The sequence below is a fragment of the Semicossyphus pulcher genome, unplaced genomic scaffold (assembly GCF_022749685.1).
Source record: "Semicossyphus pulcher isolate SPU_LCO1_2020_fin unplaced genomic scaffold, fSemPul1.0.p SCAF_3, whole genome shotgun sequence".
Taxonomy (NCBI): domain Eukaryota; kingdom Metazoa; phylum Chordata; class Actinopteri; order Labriformes; family Labridae; genus Semicossyphus; species Semicossyphus pulcher.
Window position 1 is genome coordinate 18,520,986 of NW_027211704.1, and position 17,020 is coordinate 18,538,005.

Consider the following 17,020-nt stretch of genomic DNA (forward strand, 5'->3'; position numbering starts at 1 on the left):
TGTGTTTTTGGTATTTGGTTATGATGTGGTATCGGTTGTCGTCGAGGAATTTGGTTGTGTTATCTGCTGTGCGTGTAGTCAAATTGATGTAGAGGTTTTTTAACTTATATTTTGTCTATTTGCATGTACAGTATCTTATACTGCAGTGTGTTGAGCTTTCAGGTCCACCGTAGAGATTTAAATTACTTGTGTGAAAGTGTCTTGGACTCAATTATATATTTACTTATTTAAAAGTTACTTTATATTTACTTTGTATAAAAGTAGTCAGAATAGAAATGACATTAGGCCAGTAGCTGGAATCACAGAGCCAAAGACTTGCATCATAGAAAGTTTCATAAAATCTTTGTAGCGGCCTCTAGTGTTCAGGAACAAGCGTTCCTGAACAGGAAAATCCTGAGCTGTGAAGTTCTCACGGCAGTTTTAAAACACACACGGACATGTACAGCTTAGAGGTAAATCTGGAAATGTTATACTTCCCTGTTTGCACTGTGCTAAAATTGTCTTCATATTGTTCTTTGAACATAGGTTATTCCAGTTTCCTTTGGACTTCCCTGCTCATGATTCTTTCCACTCTAAGTACATTTGCTGCTGTCATCAGTAATTAACCTGCTTGACAAGCAGCTGAGCAGGTCTGGTAGGTGCTTCCGATCAGAACTTCCCTGCCAGTGATATTGAGTACCTTGAGGAAAACAAGCATAGGTACCTCTAAAGTGCGCTGAAGGATGATTAATTGCAGCATATAATGTAAATGAACATCTTTTCAACACTTGGGAGCAGATGGAGGTCTATGTAAAAGGTTTATTAACAAAAAACGAATTGTTATTGGTGCGAAACACGCCTATCTTTAACCCTATTGAAAGATCAAGGCATTTTAAATTTGCCAAATGATGCAATGAGAACTTCCTAATGAGTTACACATAGCAGCAGGGTAGTGACGACACACTAATCTACTGTATGACTCATTAAAAAAACTACGCACCGCATCTCTGACAGCGAAGGTGTTTCTCTACAATGACCGAAGCACACATCACAGAGGAGGAAGTCTTCAATCATTCCATTTCCTTTTCTTCCAATCACGTATTAAGACTTTTGCTGGCAGTTGCTCTAATTCCAACACACTTCCTCCTCCTGTAAACCAATTTGTGTGCATGTACATGTGCAGGTGTACGTGTGTGTGTGCACCTGGTAAAATCCCCCTCAGTCCACTATAAGAGGAGACAGCATGGAGACACAGAGGCACATCTTTCCAAGGACTCATCCTCTGAGTGACACACACACAGGTGAGTCTGCACACAGGTGCTACTGCTCAGGGTCATGGTGGCAGTTAATGGGTACCTGAACATCACAATGATATTTTATACACTTGATCAAAAATATGTTACTGAGAATTAATGGAACTCGTATGTGTCTGTAGCTCTCCCACCAGATAACCACAGAGATGAAGATGCTGCTGGGCTGCTCCGTCTGCTTGCTCGTCCTCCTCAGCTGTCTGAGCGGACTCGTGGAGAGTGGGACTCTGCATCTGGACAGCTGCACCGTCAGTGTTCACATACACGAGCTGCGAAAATATTACACTACCCTGCGATCAAATGCGGTGAGTTTGACACAGACACACTATCAAAAACCTTAACTCAAGATTAATCATAGAAATCAACAAATGCAGCCGCACATGCAGCATCACATGGGGACATGGGCAAACACAATACAGCAAAAAAAATACACATCAGAGACTTGAGAAAGCAAATATATACATAAATATATATATTACTTATAATATAACAAATAATTAAGACTGATTTTAACTTGCTCTTTGTGGCTTTTGTGTTACAGATAGCAGGAGACTCTGAGATCGGAGTGAAACTTCTGGATAAAAAATTGATTAAGGAAGTTCAGGTGAGTTTTTTTTTTTTAATCATGTAGTTTTCTGATTCAAATTTAGCATATTTCTCACCTAAAGCCATAAAAGGCTCAAGCTTTATAAACAGTATATAATAATAGTATATTTGTGTGACCCCTGCTAATATCTGACCTTTGCTTGTCTCTCTGTCAGGAGGGGCAGACCTGCTGCTTCCTGCGTCTCGTGCTGCGCTTCTACGTTGAGAGAGTCTTCAGCAACTACTCAGCTCCTCAGGCACAGCAGCAGCGTAGCTCCAGCGCTCTGGCCAACGCTTTCGTCAGCATCCGGAGAGACATTCATAAATGTGTAAGCTAGCTTTTCATTACATTGAAGGATTAAATGTGTTTTAATGGAAAAACAGGAATAAGCTGTATTAATAATTGTGCTTTCTGTTGTTTTCAGCATTGCCACTGTGCAGAGGAGACACAGAGGACTATCGACTCCATACATGATGAGTTTAACAAGGTGTGTAGTTTTCAGACGTACTCCCAAGCTTTATATACCAATCTTTAAGAAGAGGAGGAACATGTATCTGTAGACAAAACTGTCATCATTTAAACAACCGTCTCTTTTCTGTCCTCCTTTCTCCGAGCAGCTGGAGATAAAGCAGGCGGCTCAGAAGGCCGTGGGCGAGCTGGACACTGTGCTGGAGTGGCTGGAGGGCCAGAGAGCTCACGCATGAACGGGACCAAGAACCAACACTGCAGCTCCACGGTGCCTGCGCTAAGCTAACTGTATAAAAGCTAATTTAACTCTTGACCTGACGCTACTTGTACACAGGGTGAAGGTTAGATTTTCGTCTCCTTCACTTCTGTTCCATGGTGCATTTCTCTATTTTTGTACTTGAATTAACTTAAAGTGTGTTATCCACTAACATGTGGACTGAATTTTTGTATTCGATATTTATAATTATTATGACAAAGTATTCATATTTATCAAAAAAAGAAAGCTGTAAGGTATTGCATGTGTGCTTCTACTGTAAGGTTGTTATGCAGACTAAAGATGGTTTCAATATTTGTTTAACATGATGTTTTAATTCAATATAAATAAAGAAAAACTACTTTTACCTTCTAGCTTTGAGTGTTTCCCTTTTAATTCATGACATGAATGTACTCTATATTATTAAGTGGCTACACAGGCTAATCATTATTCACAGCAGCAGGAGAATCATGGTCGGTTATGAGCTCCTCATTTAAGTTTAAGTTAAATATAGGTACAGTGAACATTAACATCCAAGTCCTGCATACAATATCCAACCTATGTTACAGTACAGGAGTATTATGAGACAAATGTGCCTATAGTCTCAAAAGTAAAAGTAAAAGTACTGGTTCTGTAGAAACATGCTCCCTGTGACTTATTATAATATTAGATTCTTAATACAGATGCAATAATGTGTAAATGCAATCACTCTTAGCTGGTCGGGGTAAAGCTGCTTAATTGTGTTCAGATCGTCTAGGGGTCGAGAATCAAAATGATGACGAGGTAAACCTGGGGTTTTTAATGTGAAAGTAACTCTGACTCCTTGACCCTGAAGAAGCACCACTTCTCTATGTCGTTTCTCTTTTCACAGTAATTCAGATTTTATCAGCAGTGCAGCCAAGAGTCTGAGCAACTACTAAGAGCGTCCAGCAGAGACAAATACTTGTCACATGTCTTCACTGTACCATCAAACTCTAACCACAAATTAATATTGTTTTTATCTGGGTGACACTATTATCTGTATTATTGTGAGTGCATGGAACAATATAATGTGATTATGTGTTTTTTTGCTTCCATCCTTTATAAGTTCAATATCTGTGCTAGTTTATAGGCAATGATGCTGTACTGTCCTGATATGACTGATATTTGTATATTGTGATAATACTACTTACACTACCTTCACTAATGATAATAATGAACACCAAGAGGACTTTTTCCAGATCACAGCCAACTACGTGAGTATGTTTCCCATGGTGCACGAGACCAGCTTGTGCGAGGATGGATGAATGGATAACATATTGTTTAAAGAATTTTCTGAATACTTTTCAGGTACTACCCCACTATCCTGAGAGGTTACATTTAAGCGCATTGACTATTAGGGAGAATTGTTGCTCATAATACGCATGCACATTCAGTTTCTTTTCTCACCATACAAGTGGTTGTGCTTTTCAGGAATCTCTGAGCGCTGTCATTGGGTTGAAACTCAAGCCCACGTCGGCCACAGCTGATCCATCACAACTAACTTTTTGAATTCTATAATCAAGAACTGTAAAAACTTTGTGACCTAAGGAAACTAAGTGGAAAATGTTGGTGATGACTCATTGGATAGATCACAATATTGCATTTGTCAGTGACTCCTGAAGTGCGGCAGCTGACATAATGCGCATCACCAGTTCCTGAAAAAGGGAAGCGTATTTCTGGGGTTCCTCTTACTAGGAAACAAAATTTCCTTTAAGAAGCAGCCAAATACGCATACTTTGAAAATCAACTTACTCAGGTGAATGAAAAAAGTGTCACTTTTGCTGAAATACAGCATATGTGCAGTTATTTTGCTGAGTATGTTTGCACTTACAAGAAATTTGACTTGGTTTTACTGGTGCATTACAGTAAATTTAAAATATAATAAGTACAATATATATTAAATATGTACAATGTATCTATTTGGTATATGAAAGACCAATATATCTTATACAGGAATATGCAGTTTGCAACCAAGGGAGGGAGGGGAAATGTAGCTTTATAAACACAGAGACAAGGTGCAGTGTACAGAGATACGGTCCAAATGTAGAGTCAGATGTGGTGACTGAATATGACCTGGCCTGACTGTAATCATGACTGTTATCTGACCTCCTGTGTGTCAGCAGGAGCAGCAGTGTGGTTTGTTGTTCTGCACATCTACATTTAGAGATTGTTCAGCAACCAGTCCTCTTCTCAGCCACTGCAGCAACGCTCCTCCAACACCAGACATATTAATTATGCATGTACATTAATGTGTTCATTAGCTGTTTAATAATAGTACAAAAATTGAAACTATATTTGATAAATGAACACTCTAACGTCTGAGGAGAGGAGAGAAAAAACAAGAGGTAATCATGGTGTCAGTAATCAGCTGACATTCTCACAGTGGCCTGTGGAGGGAGCTCTTTATTTCACTTTTGCAATAATCCAGTTGTTTTTTGAGCAGGTATGTATAACTAAATACAACTTAACTTGATAAACAGACATATTATTTTGTATATTGTATTGTTGTTCTCAATGTTGTTTATGTTTTCTGTCTTTGTAGCCTTGTTCATAAAAGTGCTATAAAGATAAATTCTATAAAATGTATTGTGATTACATAAAAAATCATTTTATAATAAATAAGAAAAAGAAAATAAAGTTCTGTTCAATCTATGTTACTTATTATTATCTATATATTGTGGATATTTAATTTATTTTTCTATTTCTCTATAACTCATAACTTCTCTATAACTTTAACTTTTATAAATGTTTTGTAGAGGTGACCTTGATCGACCCTCGTTTGAAGCCATATTTCGTTAAAGAATTTGCTTTTAATTTCGTAATCTAGTTAGTTTAATAACATACAAAAATGTCTGTGGCCTAACCGATATTGTATATATCATATATTTTAAACCCAAATGTAGAACATGTTCAGAAGCAAACTGCATGCTACAGTTTAATCTAATCCAAGCTTTAAATCTAAAATGTACGACTGAAATCATCCACAACAATTACTGTGCCCCTGTTTTTCTTATTATATAACATAATATATATTAATGTATTTTTACCATTGATTTATATCTATTAAAGTAAACTTTTTAGTTTATCTAAGGTCAGTTTAGGATGTAAAAGCTGCTACGAAGAATTGTCATGTTGTGTTGATTCTTAAAACTGTGCGGGTGACTCATCAGTGATCAGTGCTGATCCTGTCCTGTACATGTGTGTGTAGTTTCCTCTGAAGAAAAAAAACCCTCCTGATGCCCTTTAGCTTGTGCTTCTGTTTTGCACAATGCAGTGGGACATTCTCGCATTTTCTTATAGCTCACAGTAACGATTGCGATGGCGGAAAATGAGCACACAAAAAATCTCGAGTATCCAGCGTAGACTGTAGTAGACTGCATAATGTTTTTTCTGCTTCGAACGGACAGTAAAGCTCTCGAAGTGTCAGAATCCATGGATTTTCCGTTTTTGAGCAAGAAGTTCACAGTGGGTATTGATGGATTCTCTAACCAGAGCCCTAAGTTCCTATTATGCTACAGATCCAAGTGGGGATACAACCAAAGCTTTGTGCTTGGGTGAAATGCAAACATTTTGTCTTTTTAGAGTCTTCAGAAGCAAACACTGGAAGACGCTCTGGTTTGCAGTCGAGCTGATGGCATCACGAGCATACAAATAAACATTATGCCATGTTCAGTTGGAAAATGCAATTGTCTTAGTGAATATTTGACAGATAAAATTAAATCCAACCGAATTAAACTAAACTAAAATTTAAAGAAATAAATACTGTGTATGTATTGGGTAAATAGCAAGGGGCTGAATATTGACCCCTGTGGGACACCTTCAACAACAATCTGGGGACTTAATATGAAACATTTAGACATGATAGACTGAACTTAATCAGAAAGACGTATATTTGATCTGCGTGTGAGTGCTATCATCAAAGAAAAACAACATGTTAAACATATTATCATAATTAAACAGTGTTATCACCTTGAGCAGATGTAGAAAACGAATGGAGCACAAGTGATTACTTCAATCTACTTACTGTCTTTCTCTCTCACAGGCCTTTTTTGGATGTGCTCACGATCCACACACTGAGTCAGGTCTAACTCTCTCTGTAACGATAGGATCATCTATTACACACCCCAATTTGGTTGGGTGTGCTGGTCGCTGTCTGGCTTTTGCGACATCAAAGACGCAGCAGTGACACCATCAGAATGGTTCAGGTTTCTGTAAACTGGTTACTTCTTTTGAACTTGTCAGCCGGATGCCAGCTTTCAAGCTCTTCAAGGGCTAAATATGAATTCAGAAAAAATAATATAGAGTCAAATTATTCAGTTGATATTCCCTTGTCTATACCCTAACTCTTGCCAGGTTATTACGAGGGTGTCGGGCCCTTGTTGCCGTAAAATAGGCCTGCTCTGCTTTTGCCGACACAGGGGTCTTTTTTGGTCCTGAAGGCCTGCTTAATTGCCAAGAGGTCGTGTTGAGGGGGGTTCTGTTGACAGATGAAAAAAGTGAACTAAAACATGTAAAGGATTCATCACACTCTTTTTCATCAGTTGTCCTGTGAAAGATGAAAAACTGCAGTCACCATATTCCCAACAGACGAAAATATCTCATTTTGTCATTTCTTCTCTCGCCAGGTTTTACTGAGCTTCAAATCTGAGCATCGGGAGATATAGATCCAAATTAATGTGACATATGAAACAATGAAACAGTGATTCATCATGCAAATTACATCGAGAAACTGTTAATTTTTACTTTCACTGATTCAGCACCCAAAAGTTTAAACATCATGGGAAAGAATGAGCTGTCACGACGAGCACTGCTGACATAAATGCGGTTAACACCATCAGCGGCACATTTTCCAAATAGCCATATGCGCGCAGGCACTTACGCACTTGCACCCAAACACGAATGAAAACAGTTTGGATGATGAAGTGTCACGCTTTTGGCATCATAATCATTGTATCAGTGCATTAATCATTGGAAAGCTTTATCTTTTAATCTTAGATAACTGACAATATCAAAGTCACGATCTACACGCCGCACAGAGGAAATTTAGAAGTTTCATCTCCTCCCTAAAGGATGCTTGCTCAACAGAAGCAGGGGACTACTTTGGTTTCAGGTTACAGTGTTACATTCATCTAAAGTTGCCTGTTCAGCTTTGTAGAAAAGATAAGGCTTCTGAGAACGGTTATGTTTTCTAGTAGCTACTAAAGTTCAAAGTTCATTTTTCATTTTCCATGACGGATCTCGCTCACATATGCAGTCAGTCAGTCCCACGGAGCAAGTAGGTGATATGCCAACTACATAACAGCTCACATCTGCCTTGATTGGTGAACCGTGGGACGAGAGATTTCATGTGACGTGCAGAAGGGTCTCTGTAGGTCACACGCAGGAAACTGAGAAAACTCCAAGAATTGTGGCTTTTCCATTGTGCACAATCCTCACACTGGGCACCCGCCCACAAGATATCATTCGTCATACATGTGAGTCTTTTGGGTAGGGCAGGACACTGTCACCCTGTTGTAATGACCCTGAGACACCTCATATACATCCCTCGCAGTTTCCTCTTTTCTTTAAAGCTCATTGCAAAACTCTGAAAAGCTTGCACCCTCACACTTTACTACTATTATTTATATTCACACAACAAAACGCACTCGACATAAACAAAAACAGAACTAAGGAGGATTTAATGCTACATACAAAAACAAAACATCGGCAGCCGAGCAGACAACTTGTGTGAAAGTGAAAGAGAAATGTGGTGAACCTGTTCGTAAGGACAGTGTGATTTCCTTTAAAGGTTTACAGCAGTTCAATGCAGAATGTGATGCATGCGGTGGCGGAAACATATAGGTACATGTGTGGCTCATCTGGTCTGCAAAGTAAAGACGAGAGTGCAAACAGCGACCTGCGTCCTAAACCTTTTTTTGTCGATTTATTATCTGCTCCAAACTGCAGTGTTTCTGACTGCAGACTCTAATCAATGGTAGGTGATGACATCAGGTAAAGAGTTTAGTAGGTCAGATGGCAAGACACCGTCATCTCATTAGCAGACTCTTGTTCAGCGATTGACAACGATGTAAAGATAAGATTTGATTGATTCAGCCTTCTGAGGAGCAGTGTGAACCTGAAGAGGGAAACTGGCTCCTGGTAGAGCTGACTGAAGAAGAAGTATCACTGGTGATCTTGTCAAACAGCTTAAACCTGCTGATATGAAGCTTCCACTGGGTCAGCGAGCGCGGCAGCAATAAAAGGCAGAAAGAGAAAAAACTGTCCCTTGATTTCTATTCTCTCTCAATCGTACACTTTGCTGAAAACATTGGTTGAAAATTTATATAGCTAATCTATACTTTCTTTTTTTTTACTGTCTTCAGGAATTAACATGTAATAATCATCTCATAAGAGAAGGTGTTAGAAATAGTTGATTTTTTGGTTACTTCCCGTTACTGGGTTTGAATAATAGTTATGTGCAAGGAAGAAGCACTAAAATACTTTTAGGCAATAAAAATAAACTCTACGACCTTGTAACAGACTCTTAGTCTCTATATCATTCACATACACACAACTGAAAAACTAAGTGGCTGGCAGAAGCATCTGAAATGCAACCACAACTGCACAAAGTCATGAAATTACACAGCTAAATGATGAGAGCAGCTTTTCATGCCTCTCTCTCTCTCTCTCTCTCTCTCTCTCACACACAATCAGTACCGTCCGTGGTCTGTTCTGAGGGGTTTCCCATAAATGAGTTTCTACTGACTCATCTAAATTTCACATATGAGCATTCTAATGTAAAAAACATGAAGTGCATGGTGGAAGATTTAGAATGACTAAATAAAAACAAACAAATAATTAAAGTGATATAAAACAATGTTATGTGGTAATGTTAGAGAATGACTTGTTTTAATTTAACTAAGCGCTGTCGCCTCACAGCTAGAAGGTTCCTGATTTGAATCCCGATTTGGACGTAGGGGGTCTTTCAGTGTGGAGTTTGCATGTTCTCACCATGCACGCGTGGGTTCCTTTTGGGTATTCTGGCTCCCCCCCCACAGTCCAAAGACATGCTCGTTTAATTGGCGACTCACACTTACGGATATTAAAACTGCCCTTAGGTGTGAGTGTTAGAGACAGACAACCTTTCACGCTATGTGTCCGCCCTGTGATGAACTCGCGATCAGTCCAGCTGGTATAGGCTCCAGCCCCCCCGTGACCCTGAACAGGACAAGCGGTATAGATAATGGATGGATGGATGTCAAATTAAAACAAGGTAAGTTTGGCTTTTTAAAACTTCCATACAACAGGGCCTTTAGTAAAGCCTCTATTTCAAGCACTGTTGCACTGTTTTTGCACATTTCCCCATGTTTACCTTTGAGCTTATTTATGTGCTTCTGTGCACAGCACACTGTGTTATCTTCAGTATGACACAAGCCTCATCCAGTAAATGCACTTTGACTTGGCCCATGACAAACCGTCCTAAGGCCTATTTGTCCTAAAGTCTTCCTCGTGCAGAGATAATCACTAGGAGTGATGCTTAATGTAATATTTTTTAAAATACCAGTGTTGCCCAACATTAAACGGGTTAGGACCAGACAAGTGGACATTCCATGAGAACAGAAAAAGTACTGAAGGGAAAACACCCCTCACGGTGCTAACGACAGCCCCGAACAACTTGGTTCCTTTTAGTCCATGCATATGCAAACCTTATGACAGAGACAGAATACCAACACTGACAGCTCCTACTAAGAGCTGGCAGCAGAGATGAGTAGATATTAGCTGTGTTTTCTGTTGTCAGTTGTATTACGCATGTCTGACATACAGAGAGAATCCACAGCGTCATTAAAAAACCACAACTTCATATCGTTTCCAGCGGGGTGGCACTGTAACCTCTGTTATTGTGTCTGTAGGGAAGAATATCACGTGATTTATTGCACGTAATAAAATTTCACACTCATCTTTGCACCTGAGTATCTATAATCGGGATAGTTTAGTAATAAAGGCAATAAAACTGTGCTATAAAAGGGACTGATATGTGTAGTATCACTGTGGATACACATATCTTACTAACACCAACAATAAAATGAGTAGTATAATAGAAAAATAATACATCTATTCTAATATAAAAGATTTATCATAGTATTTTTAGTTAATATTTACATTCATATGAATTAATGAACAAATAAATAATAATAATCATGAATTGACAATTATAACAAAAAAAAACTGATAACAGAAAATGATGTCATGTCAAAATTCCATTAATGCTGTGTCAGATTTTTTTTCCTTGACAGCTGAAGATTGAAAACTATCGATATCGTATCAGCCTCTCTGATGGGAGGAGCAGCTCATATGACTATGGAAAAAAAGAAATTCCCCCCATTTAAGTTTAACCATTTCTCTACCGATCAGTCTCCTCCTATCTGTTGTCCAACTCTATAAATTAGCACACGAAGATGAGCCCAAATATGCACTGTTCTTCACCAAGAAGATAACTCCTCTCAGGGCTCAGAGAATCTCTACATCCACTGGACCAGCAGCATCTTCTCACCTCAGGGCTCGAATTCTACTCTTCTCTTCTCTGCCTCCAGAAGATTTCAGCTACTATGAATCCTCGGTCTCTCCTCTTGTGCGTCCTGGTCCTCTTGTCTTTCTTCAGCACTGCCACCTGCAGTCCCTTGTGCAACAACGACTGCTGCCGATTCGTGGAGGGCTTCCCCGTCAGGCTAAAGAAGCTCCGACAGGACTACACAGAGATCAGAGGCTACTATGTGAGTAAAGAAACACTGAATTTACTCAGCAAGCAGCTTGACAGTTACTGCAGCATTATTTGGATAGAGTCCGATGTCATTTCAGTCTTAAGATGCTGCTGCACCTCTGCCTGTCTGTCTGCCTCACAGCACACTGAGCACGAACTTTTTCTGTTGCAGGAGGCAAACGATGATTTGGACACTGCGCTGCTAGACCAGAGCGTCGAGGACTCTTTCAAAGTAAGTTACCAGATTGAATCTCCATGTGGGTTGTCATTATTGTAAAAAACAAACTAACAAATTTATGTGCACACAAATTGGATCACGACTGCATGAGTTGCAAGCATCGTGCCCGCCAGGAAAGAGTTAAACGACATGACATAACCTGTTTGGTGCTTTCCTCTCCCCCTGTAGAGCGAGTTCGCCTGCCATGCTATGAACAGCATTCTGGGCTTTTATCTCGGTACAATTCTGCCTACAGCTCTGGCTGGAGTGACGGACGAGACCAGAAACTTGAAGCCGCATATGGAGTCCATACAGAATATCTTCGACGAGCTCAAGAGTGATGTCACGAGATGTGTGAGTAGCTGAAACACGTGTTACTCCTACAGGAGATTAAATATGTCAATACGTGCCGATTGCGCGCAGCGATATAGTTTCATAGCATTCAGAGCGTGAAGTACAGCAGTGTTCTAGTCCAAGTACAGCTTAGGAACAAGATCGTGTTGTCCTTACACAAAATCACTGTTGTGCTGTTGAAAATTTTGAAAGAAACTTAAAGTTAAACTCTTGTCTGCCACAGTAAAGTTTTGGATCAAAAATATTCCCATGAGGTCAATGGCTGACCACGACAGACAGAGGGGAAGAAAGTTAGCGATGGCTCAGAGAAGTGATCATCCTATTGCATTAGTCAGTGATTCCTGGCTCGACTGCAGCAGCGTGCATCAATCACTTCTTGCTAAAGGGGAAGAGAGGGCTTGCCTCTGTTGTAACCTGCTGCGTGCAAATCCTCACTGCTAGGATGAATTTGCAGACACAAACCCAACTAAGACTTTAGTGAGGGGGAAATGAAGTGCATGGTGATATAAAATTATAAAGTTAGTAACATTATTTTTCTGTTGTTCCTCTTACAGAGACATTACTTCTCCTGCAAGACACACTTTGACATAAAGGCTTTAAACTCTACGTACACTCAGGTGAGTCCAACAGCTTCATCTTTTATTGTTAAATGTATAAATGACGTGTGTTTTGCTTTAATTTATGACAGACCATTGTAATAAACTTAATCATGTATGTTTTTACAGATGGCGAGTAAAGGACTGTACAAGGCCATGGGCGAGCTGGACCTGCTGTTTAACTACATTGAATCATATCTGGCTTCTAAGCGGCAGATAAACCATGTGGCTTCTGGATGAAGACCTTGTTCCTCAGGGAAAACATAGAACAGTAACTGCTTCATGCAGTCCGTTATTTTTTAGGTGTTGATTTCCTGTGTCTCTGCTAAACAGTTTTTTTGTTCTGACAGTGCTGTTATGCTGTAACCTTTTTGTCCTATGGACAAATATCTGTTGTAAGACCATATTGAGTCCTATTCGAGTGATGTTGCAGCTAACACTGTCTCTGAAGAAACAGAAAAATATTTATTTCTATCATAAATCCTAAATTAAATGAAGTATTTTATATGTATGTTGATGATGTACTTTATTTATAATGACTATTTTTGTACTGTTGCACATAAATAAATGACTTGTTTATAAATGAATGACTCTGACTTTAAATTTCATATGTGTGTATGCTTCATGTGCCATTATTAAGGAACGCATGCTTGTAGAGCACTGAACACATCACATCCTGCAGTACTGCAATCTATATGTGGAGAACCGCTCGAGTGTAAAGTCTACAGCCTGATGCACTAACCTCAAACGTGACCCATATATACATCACTTACCAGCAGCAGCGCTGCTGTATCTTTACTTACCGTAACTGTTACTAGCCAGCCTCACCCTCATGCCATATTCACACACTTGCACGCAAAAGCAATCTCACTTAGACGCACATATAAAACAGAAGTAACACAGTCTACTGGAGAAGCAAAGAGAGTTCAAATATTACCTTTTGAAGTGCTGATGATTCACCTTCTTGAGTCAGAACCTGCAGATTATTTAACGGCAACAAAAAGAAAAAAGACACAAAAACACAGGCTCTGCATTATGTGTTAGCATTTGAATATAAGTACATGCATTACTCTGACAGCAAAGCACTCCTGACTTGACTCAGGCCACTGAACTGAAACAACTCAAAGACATTTCACAGTGGGATGATCTGAATAGTATCATTCCAGCAATGACAGTGCCATTATGCAAAAATATCATTCGTAACAGTTATCTAATAGAGCATGACTAGTCTATTTTCACTCATGTTAATGAAGCCATGATAAACCATGCTGTATTCAGTCCTTACAGAGCTCTACAAGTATTCATTCACATTTCAGTCGTTTGGGTTTTAAATGGCCTTACTGCTAAACTGCAGGTTCACATTATGTCTGGCTGTCATGTAATAACTGGATGTGTCTGTCCAAAGATAAATGGTTTGGAGGTAAAGTGTGAAATTCACACTTGGTAGTAACGTGGTTTTAGGGATCACAAGTGGACAGCCTTAAATACAGGTCTGAACACACCCAGGACGGATTGAGGACCAGTGTTGGGTAACGTTACTATTAAAAGTAACTCTGCAGCCCATTTACAGGAATGACGGACGCAGTATAACCTTTACAGCTCTTTATTATGCTAACAATCTAACAGTGAACTGGACAGAGGCAGAGAGTATTAGGCTCAGCTGTTTGAATTAAAACAAAACAGCACAGGCTCCAGTCGCCAGTGTTGTGGAGCTGTGTTTAGCTGCAGATGCTTCTTCACATTTGAAGTCGAGCTCTTATCCTCCAGGCACAACTTAGATTTCACCGTCATGTTGTTCTTGTTTCTTTACCCAAAAATAAAAATAAATAATGGGAATATATCCACGAAGCAAATGCCGTCCTCTCTACCGTCTTGCTAGTTGAGTTAGCTAGCGTGCACACTGACACAGCTGTGTTCACCTTCTGCTGGTACACAGCTACCTGCCAAGAAGTAGGAGAGAAACAGACACAGTGCTTCGGGGATTTTCGTTTTTTAGTAACGGATTACTTTTGATGAAAACGTAAGTAAGTAACGGATTACTTGAATTACAAAAGTAACGCGTACTCTCGGGGATTACTTTTTAAAGCGTTGCCCCCTACACTGTTGAGCACGCATTCAGATCCGATCACTCAGGCCACACACTGAAAGAGTCATTGTTACTTGTTAATAAATACACCATCCACACTGTAGGGTAATTACTGTTTTAATAAGTATGATTAATAGTCAATAATGGCTTCTTCTAATCCCAAAAATATGGATCTAAGAGGTCACACCAGTTTCCTCCTGACATGTAAGACGTCCTGAATCCCAATGACAAGAAATACTTGTTATTGATGAATGCGGTATTAAACTGAGAGGGCCACTTCAAGATTCCACAAGACAGCAAATCATTGATTGGGACTTAATGAAAACTAGACGTGGCTTAACATTGAATCTTAATAATCAAAGGCCATCCATATTATTATATTTTCTTACTACAGCTTAGAAAAACAAAGCTCTTTATCCAACCAAAACCCTATGTCTCCTGCTCTCTGGTAAATTTCCTTCCTTCTTTAAAAAAGTAAAAAGTTAGATTATGCTGGGTAAGAATTAGTTCTTATGAAATATTGTCAAACAAACGTTCAAATTAGAAGTATTTTTTTCTTAATGGCCCCCGGTTGAAGGAGGAGTGAAAAGCTCACCATCATAGACGCCATATACGGGGATAACACAGCTCATTTTTAAGTCTTTCCTAGAGGGCGTCCATGGTGTCGAACTTCTAGTACACATAAAAACTGACAGAAATAGTTGTGTCAGGAAGGAAAAAGAACTATGGAGATATGTTCAAACCTTTCTGCTAGCCTCTATAATTTTCACAATATCCTGTATTATGATGTTTTGTTGTGAACATGAACATGTTTTCGTACATGTATCGGTCTCTTTGTGCACTGAGGATGTGGTGAGCTGGCAATGTTTAATTGTTTTTCTCACAGCTGTTGGCACGTGTGAATTAGGAAGAGTCAGTATACGTACACGTGAGTCATCAGAAACACCCACAACGAGAAAAGGAAAAAGAAAATTGCAACAGTCGCTAAAAATATAAGTTCTGATGCATAAATTTGAATCATAAAAAATGATGGGGATTATTTTATACGCACATCAAGTGAGTCAGTCACAAGATTAGATTCTTCCAAAATAGAGATTCTAATAATATACAGACGTGCTGAGTTGCTTTAGTGAAAAGTGACACACTCTCAGCTGTATCATCATTGCATCATGCAAGTCAAGTATTAGGTAAACATTACACTAATATTCATTTGTATTTTGGTTTAGAAGTCCAGATTTAGTTGATCATTTGTTGTCCATTTCCTGTGTCTTTCCTGGAGGGACAAATAATACAGACAGAAGTCACCACTCAGAATTAAGTCATCTTAATCATTGCTCAACAAGTGGCACCCTGGGTACTTCCTAAATATGGGCATGAAAAGTTACATAAGACCCAGAGAGAGAATACAATATTCACCACTATCTGGCACCAGTTTGCCCAGCGATTGTTTAATTTTAAGTTACCTCTTATCGGGGAGCTTAAATATTTTCATGTTCTGTGCGTGAGTAAAAAAAGAGAAAACATATACGTCAGCTATTCTTAAAGACAGTGAGGAAATAGTTCCTAGAAAATAAGCATGTTTTTCAAAAAATCTACAAAAAAAAAAAAAGAACAGTAGAAAAAAAAAATCAAAGTAACCACAAACCCCACATTTACCCTGAGCTGCACCTGACAGTAATCAGATCAGATTCCCAGCACACGCCAAACATTAGAAGCTGTCAGCGTACATGTAAGAGTGGGTTTCCATCATCATGTGTGGACTCTCACTATTGCTACCTTGTCTGTCTGCAGCAGGTCAACATGCTTCTCATCTAGTCTGGGAGGATGTGTGTGTGTGTATGAGAATCAGGTTGGCATGCCACTTCAAAGAACAGTGAGCCGTGTCACATCCTCGGCTGAGAAGCTTCCGGGCCTTCACGTACCTGCTAAAGGGCACACATAGGTGCAAACGGGCATGTTTACACCGACACGTTTCAGTTTCCCATCTACAACAGAGCATTTATGATTTATTGTATATTGTGAATTACTGAATATCTGAGTTGAGATGACAAATCCTTTGATGATGCTGAACTGTTAATTACTTCAGGAGCTCCAGTATTAACCTTTGACATTCTGTTTTGGCATCTCTCATATAGTAAAACGCAGATGGCTGAAGGGCCCCTACCTCCTTTCTGTGAAGGGGACTGCTGGGTTGCAGTCCTGAGGTTTATGAAGGCAGGGTACTGGGGGAGAACCTCAATGACTAGAATGATGAGAAACTCCCCCAGAAGCCCCGTTTAACCCCTTTGCACTTACCTGACACTGGTGGCTGAGAGAGATGACTGTAGGTTTCATCACACTCAGATCTGGAAGCTGAGTGCCTACGGCTGCCGCGCACCTGAAGAGAAATCACAGACCTCACGCTATGGCGGGA

The 17,020-nt window shown here is 39.5% G+C and overlaps 2 protein-coding genes across 3 annotated transcripts; both read left to right on the forward strand.

Annotated features, from left to right (window-relative positions):
* The first annotated feature begins 1,438 nt into the window (after nt 1-1,438).
* Nucleotides 1,439-2,579, forward strand: il19l (interleukin 19 like). The gene is made up of 5 exons (XM_069678942.1): nt 1,439-1,594; nt 1,831-1,893; nt 2,051-2,203; nt 2,300-2,362; nt 2,493-2,579. Exons 1-5 carry the CDS (start codon nt 1,439-1,441, stop codon nt 2,577-2,579), a joined length of 522 nt encoding a protein of 173 aa, XP_069535043.1.
* An 8,504-nt stretch (nt 2,580-11,083) lies between these two features.
* On the forward strand, nt 11,084-13,072 carry il10 (interleukin 10). 2 transcript variants are annotated; one of them, XM_069677923.1, is made up of 5 exons: nt 11,084-11,367; nt 11,527-11,586; nt 11,761-11,925; nt 12,480-12,542; nt 12,651-13,072. In XM_069677923.1, exons 1-5 carry the CDS (start codon nt 11,203-11,205, stop codon nt 12,759-12,761), a joined length of 564 nt encoding a protein of 187 aa, XP_069534024.1. In that variant the 5' UTR covers nt 11,084-11,202; the 3' UTR covers nt 12,762-13,072. The 2 variants fall into 2 exon arrangements, with proteins under 2 accessions (XP_069534024.1, XP_069534022.1); XM_069677921.1 differs by having other exon boundaries at nt 11,084-11,586.
* Nucleotides 13,073-17,020: the final 3,948 nt, after the last annotated feature.